Source organism: Etheostoma spectabile, chromosome 23 (genome assembly GCF_008692095.1).
Source record: "Etheostoma spectabile isolate EspeVRDwgs_2016 chromosome 23, UIUC_Espe_1.0, whole genome shotgun sequence".
In the NCBI taxonomy this organism is placed as follows: domain Eukaryota; kingdom Metazoa; phylum Chordata; class Actinopteri; order Perciformes; family Percidae; genus Etheostoma; species Etheostoma spectabile.
In genome coordinates this window covers 16,324,799-16,337,602 of record NC_045755.1, presented here as the reverse complement: position 1 = coordinate 16,337,602, position 12,804 = coordinate 16,324,799, and the positions used below count along the sequence as shown (strand labels likewise).

Genomic DNA, 12,804 nt, shown 5'->3' with positions numbered 1-12,804 from the left:
CTACAATAAGGGAATGCAATGTCATTTGAGACTGTCCTCCTCTGTCCTTTGTTCAAGCAGCAATTACAAGTCATATTTACGTTTATAGCATGGCCGTAGTAATTATAACGGGAGCAAAGCAAGAAGAGCACTAAATTTGATATAAGGTGGCGGTGACCCGTCGCCGTAATTTTCTTAGGATATCATGCAAATTGTTGTTCATAAGTTCTTGTACGATATCATACAAACCCATTGAAGAGAATATGTTGCACATTTGAACCATTGTTAATATGGAAATATTGAGTATAGCCGTTTTAAATGTCACATTTTCCCAAGGCATACTTCATTGAGTGTGTATAAATGTAAGTAATCCTTAGCTGTTAAATAATGTATCATTGTGTAATAGATGAGTAAGAAGGTGTTAATAAAGACATTTGGGTAGACTGGTTGTTAAAATATTCCATAGTCTGTTTCATATCTTCCTCCTGCAGCATTACTAGTTTTGACCTTTATCTCATATTCATCAGTATTCTGTAAATGAGCTTCAAGAAATCTGAATCAAAATCCATTTGTTAACAACTTATTGGTAATTGCAAACCGACCTTATTAACAAGCTAGAAACCCAAACAAAATAGGTTATGTTGCCCAAGGATAAACATCACATCTTCATATCAGACACAGCAAAAAAAGGTTGTTCTTTCACGCGGCACATTGCTGATCTTAGTACAGCCAATTATTATAAATTGCTTATAGGGTGTTTCCTGTATGAATGTGGCACTAATAACTTTGGAACCACACTATTGTCTTTCGGTGGCATCACTGGGAAATATCTGTGTGCAGCCATTTTGTCCAGATGCAGAAATTTCAAGCACCTGTCATGAAACCTGAGGTGACATTTCAATCGCTGCTGAAGGCCTTAATGTATATGCATTTCCTGCACAAAGTCAGTAGGTTGTAAAGAGCCATTGGAAAAAAAAGAGATGCTTGATGCAGTGTGACAGCCAAAGCGTTGGGTAGAGTTTCACATTCTATATATAAGCCTGGTGACTTGTGTCCCTGTTGCTCTGTTTAAATGCCACAGTCCCACTGTCAAAACAGAGAGAGGGGCGCAACAATATGATGGACCTTTTTGAGACCAACCCTTATCTTTTCAACGATTTGCGGTATTTGGAAGAAGGGGATCATGGACCACTACAGCACCTGGACATGTCCGGGGTGTCTCCTCTATACAATGGCAATGACAGCCAGGATAATGTTCCGTCCGAGACCGGGGGGGAGAGCAGCGGGGAAGAGCACGTCCTTGCGCCCCCGGGTCTCCGGGCGCACTGCGACGGCCAGTGCCTCATGTGGGCCTGCAAGATCTGCAAGAGAAAGTCAGCGCCGACGGATAGACGCAAGGCCGCCACGCTCCGGGAGAGGAGGAGGCTCAAGAAGATCAATGAGGCCTTCGACGTGCTGAAGAGGAAGACCGTGGCCAACCCCAACCAGAGGCTACCCAAGGTGGAGATTTTACGCAGCGCCATTAGTTACATAGAGAGGTTACAGGATCTGCTGCAGACACTGGACGAGCAGGAGAAAAAGCAAAACGGATCATCCCACAAAGAACACCGTGTAAGATATCACTGGATGCCAATAAAATCCTCCCCATGTGTCCCCATGATATTCCTTAGGAGTCTGTCTGTGCGCCTGTGGAGGCTATTCAGATATTTTTTTATAATGACATAATTGTATGGCTTTTATTCCCAGTTGTATCAGCAACATCCCTATAATATTCCTGCATGACATTATGATGTGTTTACTGCATGTTTATATCGTGGTGTCACTATGATATTCTTATTACAGTTGAGGCTAACAGCATGATATTCATTAAGGATGTCCCTAATGTTAAGTTGGTCATTTATATATATTTGGGTTTTATTTGGAGTTTTATCTCTGTCAAAAGAATATTAGGCCTGTTTCCAGATATTTTTTTTTTAGGTTGTCAGTTGCCAATTTCATAAAATGTGCTCATGTTCATGTATAAGGTTTTAAAATTAACTGACAAAAAACATTTATGGGTAATTTGTGCATTGTTACAGGTGGAGTATCACTGGAAAAAGTCCTCAGAGACCTGGCCAACCTCTGCCGACCATTCGACCGCAGCAATAATAAACCAGAGAGAAGGTACATATGTCAAACTTCATTTATACAATCAACAGTAAAAATATAAATGAAATCAAACCATTGTATGTCAATGGCCTTTGTTTTTTCCAGGAACCAGTGAGTCTTCTGCATCCTCCAGCCTCCGTCGTCTGTCCTCCATCGTGGACAGCATCACCAACAACGACAAAAACAACTTCTCCACAAACTGAAACATTAGCGAAGACCTTCGACTATAGACAACCATTTTCAAATTTCAAATTTCCATTATTTATCTCTAAATTATTTCCACTATATTCAACCATTCTGACTTCTGTTTGTTGTGTAGTATTCATTTGTACAGCAGGAGCAACACATTTGTACATATTTTATAATATTGTAATGTTTAGTTTTATTTATTTTATATTCAAAAGCAGATAAATTCCTTTAAGAAAGCTGATATTGTATTTAAATATTTGTACATAGCTGACCAAGCCAATAAATTAAAGTTTTGCAATACTCTAAACCACTATTTTCCTAATTCTTCAAGGGCATGCTGGGAAGGAAAAAGCCTCCATGTATATGGTGTGACAGAGGCAATTCAAGCATTCCACCACTTTTAGAATCTTTAGGCTTCTTTACCATTGTAATGTTAAAATCAACAGTGGTCATGAACAGTTTAAAATTTCTACTCGGGCACAAATCATGGGTAAAACATTTTCTGCAAATAAAAGGTCACTCTACCCCTCTCTGTATCTCTGTGTTTTACACCAACACCGTTACCAGTTCAAGGTGTACCAGTTCCCCCCTGCGTTCACGGCTGTTAGAAGTCCATAAAATCAGTTCAAACTGCCCTGAAATAGTTTGCTTCTCTTTGTTCCAACTGGCCTCCAGCAGGACTGATCCCACAACAGTAACTTGAGTCCCCTCCAAAACACAGCGTGCCTCTCCTGTCCGATCATATGTTGGGGGACATGGAAACTTGGGCAGCAGGATTGTGGGTGCAAAGCCCGCTGGGATAATGAAGTTATTTGAGCCATGAGGTCTTAATTCATCATCACTTGCTTCATCGTCACGTGATAGAGTGTTTACATGCGAGCTATTAAAATGCGTGACGGGACGCTAACGGCATGGAAATCCATTGAGTCTTGTTTGTCGTGTTTTGACATGAGAAGGGGGCGTTTGTTGATGATGTCGAGGTGTGCCTGTCCCCCTCAGATCTCTGTGGACGACACAAAGCCCTGGTTGACCTTTGGGACTCTGCCTCATCTCTCAGGCCTGCAGACACACACGCACACACACACACACACAAACACACACACACACACACACACACACACACACACACACACACACACACACACACACACACACACACACACACACACACACACACACACACACACACACACACACACACACACACACATACATGTCCATGCAAACTGTCACATGTGTGTCAGGTTTATTAAAAGGTCAAGACTACAATGTAACATCCCATAAGGGGAAAACAAAGCTATCTCAAAGAACCAGGGGGAGTGTTCAAACTGAGTTTTTTGTGCCTAAAAAGTGTGTTGAGTGACTGGTTAAGGATGCTGAGATGCTGTCCTATGTGCCCACAGCTGTGAAACCTTCAAATGACTGTACCTTACATGTGATACTTGCATGTTTCCTGAGTACATTTAAAAGGGTTTCATAATGTATTGTTCTTTCAATTTGTAAATGTTTAAGGTTTTCTTTCACATGTATTGCCAGTTTTGGGCAATTTGTTGTTTTTGGTTATTAATAAAGTTATCTAATCTAATCTTATACTCTGCTACATATAAGCAAGTGTTAGTCAAGTAAAATTCTACTTGATCAACTGCCAGTATCACTAATACTTATCTGAAGATATAAATTGTAAATGAGGACATTCTGTGTAACTACATATTTCATACTTTTCACACATTTTAACTGCAATACTTCTGTACTTTTAAGTAAAATTTTGAAACCAGGACTTACTTGTCATGTAATATTATTTTTCCGTATTTGTATTGGTGCTTTTATTGTTAATAAGAGCTGAAAAACATACAATAATCCTTAAATGGCACTTTTCTAAAAAACTACTCACATCTTTGACCAAATATCGTGTTTTCTGTAGACACCAGACAGAAACATGATACCCCTAAACAGTAATGTGGTTTTAATGGGCTCCTGCCCACGCACTCAATCTGATAGCAGTGTTACTTCATCACATTTTGCAGCTCCATGGGTATCTGCTCATTTAACGTCTTTGGTAATGACTGCACTGACCTAAATTGTAGACCAAAGAAATGTTTAGTTTAACGTGGGTACTTACTGTCTGAAATGTAAAATACTCTCTTGACATACTTGACATACACATAAACCTGCAGTTGTCTTTGCTGTAAAAACTCCATATCCAGCTGGGGTTTGAATCTTGCTGTCTAATACAGGACAGTATACTGTGTGTTCGCTCCATCAGACTCCACTCCCCACAAAGCAACGGCACATTCTGAGAGCCCTGACTTTCTCTTGTTTAACTTTGCAGGCAATTCGGTGTTGTTGATGACACCATATCATTCTAATTTGGCAGTGTTTTTTTAAAAGTCTAAGCCGATGAAAGGCGAGCAGTTATTGGGGGGGATGATAAGCCTAGAGGCTTTATTTTCCTTGAATATCCTGCGAGGAAAAGGATTCACTGCAGCAGGGCTGGCATGCACCTCTTTCTGCTCAGTGCCAAACAAATGCTGTTGCCACTCAAAAGGCTTTTTTGTTTCACTTATTCTTGTGGGGAAAGTAAAATGGACTTTATGTGTGGTGAAAGCTAGCCTTAAACAAAAACCCACTGAGCTTTGAAAAAGTTTTTTTTTTTAATTCAGTGTTATTTAGGCCTATTCACATTAATTGATTTTCCCTTTGAAAAACACTGAATAAATGTGTACTTTTGTATGTGCATATTTTGTAATGTAGTTACAGAGACATTCTTAAAACTCCAAATTCACTAACAGGATTTTGGCAGTTAATACATATAAAAATGTGATTAAACATGAGCTTAAATTTCACCTAAAGGAGCTTTAAAGAAGTATCTATTTTGCTGGAATGTTAGTGATAAATGGCCTATCTGTCAAGGCTTTGTGTTGCACCAAACAAGCAGCATATTAAGTCAAAGCACGAGGCAGTTTGGAAGAAATAAGGTTTTCAGACGTGATGGGTGATGGACATAAAAGATCACCTCCTGCCCTTCACTTAACTCCGTCTCTGACCCTTGAGAACAACAAAAAAACCAAACTCAGAAGAGTTCCCAAGAGACCAGCCGAGCGCACTGATCGCAGCACCGGCCCGCGCGCAATAACGGTGCCAATATAAGTATTAAACGCCATGTGCTGCGCCGATCTAACTCCAGCCTCAATTAGCGATCGCTTGATACCAGGTTTTCTCATTGTCGACCTTGTTCTCAGCCTTTGATCTCCTCAGCAGCTACAAGCGCAGGAGAGCCGATGTCTTCTTCAGCTGTGCCTAATCCAAACTCGGACGGCAATTCGGAGGCAGCATGTATACTGGTGTTTTCTTAGGTGCGCACAGTTCCCAGAGAATGGGGCTCGCCAAACGTTTTGACACATTGTGAGAAATATCCGCATTGTATCCTTGTAAGCTGTCAACAACATAATTAGCTAAATTAGTCTGCAAGTCAGGCTCGAACTGCTCAGAAAAAAGCCCCTTTCAGTGTGAAAGAGAGAGCAATTCCGCAAATAGAGAGACAATTAAACTTCACTCCAGAGCAGTTTGCTATGTCACCATCTTTATTTTCCAGAAACAGATGAAACTAAACAGAATGAGGCAAAATCTAAAGAAAAGTACCTTTTTAATAACATTTCTATAACCTATTGTGATGGTTTGATTTGCACTGTAAAACATTTAAAAATATCCAATGCATTTGTATTATCTTTTCTGTTAAAAAAAGTAACACGTAATAGTCATGCTGAGATTGCTTAAAACCCCTCAAACCTTCAGTCCACCACTTAATAAAACACAAATAAAACTCCTGCACCATAATGGCCATCTGTTGTGGGCTGAATCATAGTACCTGAATTGTGTCAATAACTTTTAACGGTTAAAATTTGGTACTTGGAGGCAAAATGGCGCAGGGAATTGTGCAGTGGTGTCAATTGTGTAATTAGTGTTTTGATGAGCTTTGGCAAACAGGGATCCCCTCATTCCCAGCACCTTCAGTGATGAGCTTAGGGTGTTTAGAAGGGGCTTACCACTGTCATGTGAATTTACAGGGCTTGAAATGTTACACCTTCCTTTGCAGCTGGGCTGCATCTGCAACGCTGTTGTCTCCGTGAAAATTGGCCTGCCGACTCCTACAAGTAGTCATCCTCTTCTTCTGCATAGTTTGACTAAACAAAACACAATCTTTAAAATGCATGTCTCCGTAGCAAAGTGTCACTTTCTTTGTCAGGCTTTGATATGATGACGCCTGTAGGCCGGTTACAGATAAATCGAGCAAAATTAAAGCTCTTACGATTATTCAAAAACGAGTCACGTTGTGATTACAACGGCAAATATTCACCCACACTCCTGAAACATTCCCAAGAATTGTACTCATCATGGCATTGCAGGAGAAGGGCAGTTGGAAGGAGAGCGTGGTGATGAGTAGGAAAACACCAGTAAGTGCAGATGTGGGAAACTCTGCAGGGTTCTGGGGGGTGAGAAGCAGCGCGTTGAGATGGGGCAGGGAGGGAGCTGAGCTAACCCCAGCCTGCCTTCTGGCTGGGCCAATGGGCCATGGTAATTAGATCTGGCCAATGTGGGCCCTGGGCTCTGGCCTGGGGGCATATAAGGGGGGCCTGGGGCAACAGACTCCTCATATCACTCAGAGGTCTCCTCTCTCTCACCCCACTCCTCTACCCTCCTTACTTCCTTTGTGCCCATCTCTACACCCATTCAGACCTCTTTTCTTCAGCAAATATGGACGTCTTCTCACCATCTCAGGTCTACTACGACAGAGCGTGTGCTTCATCTCCAGACAGCCTGGAGTTTGGCGCCGGCTTGGAGCTCGATGGCTCTGAGGAGGACGAGCATGTGAGGATCCCCGGAGCCCCCCACCAGCCGGGACACTGCCTCCAGTGGGCCTGCAAGGCCTGCAAGCGCAAGTCCAACTTTGTGGACCGCAGAAGGGCCGCCACTATGCGCGAGCGCCGGCGGCTGAAGAAGGTCAACCACGCTTTCGAGGCTTTGAGGCGCTGCACCTCTGCCAACCCTAGCCAACGCCTGCCCAAGGTGGAGATCCTGCGCAACGCCATCCAGTACATTGAGAGCCTGCAGGATCTGCTACGTGAGCAGGTGGAAAACTACTACGGCCTACCTGGAGAGAGCAGCTCTGAGCCCGGGAGCCCGCTGTCCAGCTGCTCTGATGGCATGGTAAGACCTCTCATCCACATGTTCAGCCTCTTCATGCAGACATGTGGTTCTGCAGAGTCTTGCTCCAGCTCTGAAACCAATGTAATGTCAGCAAAGGAAACAACTACACCTGCATGCGGGCCAGAACTTCATCTATTAGAAACTTCACCTCAAAAGACCTTTATTGTTGTATTTCCAGAGTCTTATGTTTAAGCCCCATCATTTCTCAATACCATGCATAAGTATTTCATTTCAAAATAAAGCTTGCATTTTCAATTTAAAAACCTATTGTTCAAATAAGCTTGTTTTGCTCCAAGACCTCCTTTACGATGCTTCTCCATGCATGTCACACTCTCTCATTGTTCTTCAATACACAAATCTACAATCTCTGCCCTCTGTGTGTGATGGGTGTAATTAAAGGTCAGGTTGAATTAGTTGTTCTCAACAACAGTCTGAAGGAGACAGTGTATCAGCTAATACAAAATAACTTATCATGCTGGCTAGAGTAATGGCTTTCCCACCACGGGACACTTTATAGCCCTAATAAACCGAGCTAAATCCACCTTACTGAAGTCTGGCAGGAAAAAACGGGCGCTTTTCTGCATTCCATCCTGACTGCATGTTCTGCACCGCTGCCAGGATTTTCTGCAGATTTACTAGGAGAAAGTGTCATCTTGCACAAACTGGTGTTGCTTCCACTGATACAATCGATTCGGCACGCTCAGATCCAGGCAGGGGAAGGGAGTGCATATACTGCCACTTTGGCTTTAAGGTGGATGTGAAATAAAGAAGGCCATAACTTTGGAATTCAGGATTTATTAGCCTGTCCAGTATATTGTGAAGGGCATTAGTTGTTTTTTTTGTGCAATTTGTCCTGCAATTCCTTTTCCGTATATACTTATGCACACATAAAACATCATTTTCTGTTTGCAAGACTTCAAGGGTAAAGTTGATTTCTGTTTTTTCTTGCAGGCCGACAGCAACAGTCCAGTGTGGCACCATCTGAATGCAAACTACAGCCACAGTTATTTATATGCGAGGAACGGTAAGACCTTTTGAGAGCAACAGCAGCCTGATGTGATTATGACTTGCATTTGAGTCAGCATAGTGCATTAAAAACCCAATAACGTGATGTACGTGTGTTTTATTTTGCCTCTGGGAGTCCAGAAGTACCAGGATTTAAGCACATATCTTTTGTGTTTTTTTTTTAATAAACACATGTCCTCTGTCTTCCTCTTATCAGACAGTTTAGGCAACAAGGCAGCCGGAGCCTCCAGTCTGGAGTGTCTCTCCAGCATCGTGGACCGTCTGTCCTCGGTGGAGTCCAGCTGCGGGCCGCCAGCTCTGAGAGACATGGCCACCTTCTCCCCCGGCAGCTCCGACTCGCAGCCCTGTACGCCAGAGAGCCCCGGATCCAGGCCCGTCTACCACGTCCTGTGAAGGAAACCTTGCTGTGACGTGGATATATTGCCACGGGCAGGCACCCTGCTCTCACCATACACCAGCTGCATTTGCAACAAGAGATAAGAACTAGTGTTGTGCGAATCTGAAGGAGACTCAGCCGTATCTGAAGACCTGCGGCAAGCAGTTTTTATATTGTACATGAGATTGTAAATACGTAATGTAAATGCCCATTTATTCTATACATGCTATTATACCCAATGAGACATATTTAATTATGACAGTTAATGTAATGATGCATTATTCCAACATGAAGTGGTATTTAAGCTGTTTTAATTATTTACTTTACATGTTGCCATTAAATCTTTCACGGTTTTGTACAAAAATTTGAGCCATTTTGAATTTATTTCTTCTTCCTTTTCTGTTTCTTTGTGGCCATGTGTTCAAATACAATCATCAGGTTAAATGTAGGAGGTGTAATAAGCTAAAATAGTCAAGAAATAGGATCACTTAGGTTTGTGTTTTTCACTCGTGAAGACACCATGAACATGAAACACCAAAAACTGATGACTAGCTGACACCGTTGTCATTTATACACATTTTGTTTTGGAGAAATGAAACAGAGTAACACAACATCCAAGGGTGAGAGCAGTTGCCATCATAACTGATCATAACACTGATCAGTCACAGTTTAATGGGTTTGTAACTGTTTAAAGGTGCATCATCAGCTAAATAAATCATTTAGGATACTGTACCAGGTTCTCGTGCTTTTGCATGCTAATAAATACAAGTCCTAAAAGATGACACAATCAAAATAAAAGCGCAAGTTGTTTATCACATATCGCGCAGGGCTCATCCAGAACATTCTAGACTGTCTCCAGCTAACAAGGTGTGGAGATCACTTTAGAAACTGATAGAGGTCAACTGATACCATTAATCATTTGACAGGGCTATAATCACTCATGTAGCCTACTGCGTGTGAGTCATTACAGCGGTGTAAAAAAGACATTTTATCCTTCTAAAATATGTTTTTTTTCCTGCATTATAGCAAGGTTTTAAAGAAAAGAAGACAGGCATGTTAACAATTAATGAAAATTTATTTCAGTTTACCAATTAAAAACACATTTGTCCTTCTTTGTCCACAGCTCTTTGTATATTTTATGTGCCTGGGAGTGTTCAGGGGGAAGCAGCACCGTGTGTACCTGTTTGTTCTCTCCTTCCAAATGTGAGTCATCATTAACACCCTTGATTATACCATCAACACCAGAGTTGAGAACAAATAGCCTCTAATTGCGCTTTGGGGGGGAGGGGGGATTACATGTGTGTTCTATTGCATCGTGTCTTTGACCATGCTGTGTTTGACTTCAGTTTATGTAGTCCGATTGAGAGGCAATACAGCAATGTAAAAATCACAATACTTACACAGAAAGATCTATATTATATAATATCTTTTGTGGTTATTATTCTAATGGGTGGCTATGGCTAGAAGGTATAGAGTGGTTGCCCCTCAATCACAAGGTGTCAAAGTGTCCCTGAGAAAGACACTGAACCCCAACTTGCTCCCTGGATGCTGCATGTGTAGCTGTCCACTGCTCCCACAAGATGGGTTAAAGGCAGTAATTGAGTTTCACCACATTGTACTGTCAATTGTTTATGACGAATGACAATGAGGTTTCGGAGTTCTTATGATTACATTTATTCAAATTTCCTTTCCTATAATGTCTTTTACTTTTGCTCGGCCTTTGTTATTTGACAAATACAGTAAATAGAAGATATCTACCTGTACCTCTCTTATAGGATTCCTTAAAATGGCGTCTCAATATATCATCATTTTGCTCATTGAGCATTGTGTTCTTCATTATTGTTTGAAATGCTGATGAAAAACTAAAGCCATTTTAATTTAGTTATTCCTTGTCAACAGTGGTGAAAGTTACAATCAGATCCTTCAGTAAAAGTAAAAATACTGGCATTCAAAATCCGGCATTCAAAAAATACAGAAGTGCTCGCTACTAAATAAAGTATTAAAAGTGGAAGTAAAATAATTCCCTCTAAAATGTGGGACTAGAAGTGTAAAGTGGCACAAAATGAAAACACTCATGTAAAGTACCTTTAGAGGTGGGAGAAGTGTTCCAACACAGAATAAAAGAAGCAGTATAAAAACACTCCATAACAAGTAAGCACCCTAAATGTAAAATACATAACTGCTGTTAGCAAAAGGTAATTCAATTATTAAAAGAAATAGTACTCATTTTGCATAACAAAATGGCCCGTGTTGTACTATTATATATTTTTATTAGATTATTATTGCCAGTGCATTCATGTGCAAGTAGCATTTTTATGCTTAGCGTAGCTTTCTACCTGTGCCATAAAGATTAATTGGTGCACACATACATCCACCTATCCAACAGCACTTTCTTACTCTATCTCTGGAGAGAAGCTCAGAGTAAAACAATACCAGCAGTTCCACAGTGGTTCAGTCCCTCTGCTCCGGTACTGTGAAACACCGTGGACATTCCAGCAGCGCCTTGTGTTTCACCAACCACCACGGCTGCGTGCGTGCGACACTCCAAATGTCACTGATGTCATTTTCCATGGCACTTTGGTTACGTACACTTTTGTTGTGATTCATGAATCGCTCGCTCACTGAGCCTAGAGTGTCAACACAGACACATCCAAGGCCCTGTTTACATGACAACTAAATATTTTATTAGGTGTGCCTTTCGTTTAGATGGCAACAGCATTTTTGGGACTTAGAAACGCAAAAAAAGTGAAACCAGTGGAAATCTGGAGGGTTGAGATCTGCTCACGGTGGCTCTTGTTGAGTTTATGTCACAGGCATGTGCCAGTACAGGAAAATAACAACAAACATGCCGGATTATTTCCATATGTCAGACCTTCAAGTTGCACTAGAAGCTGTGATGAACACACAAGAGTCTTTTCAGCAGTTATAGGAAATATTCACAGATAGTGTTACTGATCAGAGAAGGCGCGTAAATAACCTCCATCAAATTATTGATGCACCAATTTGTCGGAGGCGAACCAGACGGCTTTGGACGAGACCTGGGAGAACCAGTCAAAGGTGGTGCAACTTTGTGGAAGGAGTAGTTGATGACCATGCATGGCATGAAAACTTGTATGTCCAAAGATGGTCTTAATTGTCACCTTAAGTGAAGAACATCGTCCTTACATCAAGGGTGAAACAACAAACATGAAAGCACCTGTTGGAGTCTTGAAAAAAGGTAGCTTGCATGTTGTATTATTTGAGCGGTTGTTGTGGCCAAACATTAAATCAGGGGAAATAAAAGATAAACAGGGAGAGACCTTTATAAAATCTGACTTTCATTATTTATTGATGTGAATTTTAATCTTGACAGAGCATGGATATTATTTTTTTTGTGATGAAAGGAGGGAAACGTAATAAAAACACAACAGTGAGAGTGATGTCTGCAGCTTTCAAATAATACATACACAAACACACACATAAGCATGCAAACACACAGACAGACATATGATAAGGGACCAAACACATGCGCAAATAGAAGTAAGAAGGCTGTAGCAAAAGTCTACAGAATGGATTTCAAGGATTCAGCCATGTTGAGCCAAGTGTCCAACGTCTTTTCTGGTGCTTCATTCATGCAAGCTGTAGAGTTCAATATATATGACATCCAAAACAAGTGTCCAAGTACGAATAGACACGTCATGAGGGGTTTTCCAACGGGTTGCAATCATTTTCTCAGCAGCTGTAAGTCCAGCAAATGCAGCTTGTTTTTGCATTGTAGAGAGTTGAAGGGCTGACTGATCATTCAGAATCTAAACAGTGGCAATAAAAGGTTCAGTAACATTAATCAAGGTGGATATTTTGGATGCAGAGCATGGATATTATTTTAAAAATAGTGTACTTCT

At 41.2% G+C, this 12,804-nt stretch overlaps 2 protein-coding genes across 2 annotated transcripts; both read left to right on the top strand.

Moving 5' to 3' along the window:
- The first annotated feature begins 1,039 nt into the window (after positions 1-1,039).
- On the top strand, positions 1,040-2,845 carry myf6 (myogenic factor 6). Its single transcript, XM_032505574.1, has 3 exons — positions 1,040-1,590; positions 2,058-2,142; positions 2,233-2,845. Exons 1-3 carry the CDS (start codon positions 1,096-1,098, stop codon positions 2,328-2,330), a joined length of 678 nt encoding a protein of 225 aa, XP_032361465.1. The 5' UTR covers positions 1,040-1,095; the 3' UTR covers positions 2,331-2,845.
- Positions 2,846-6,888: 4,043 nt separating this feature from the next.
- On the top strand, positions 6,889-9,279 carry myf5 (myogenic factor 5). The gene is made up of 3 exons (XM_032505573.1): positions 6,889-7,521; positions 8,473-8,545; positions 8,744-9,279. The coding sequence occupies exons 1-3, from the start codon at positions 7,069-7,071 to the stop codon at positions 8,938-8,940; spliced, it is 723 nt and encodes a 240-aa protein (XP_032361464.1). The 5' UTR covers positions 6,889-7,068; the 3' UTR covers positions 8,941-9,279.
- Positions 9,280-12,804: the final 3,525 nt, after the last annotated feature.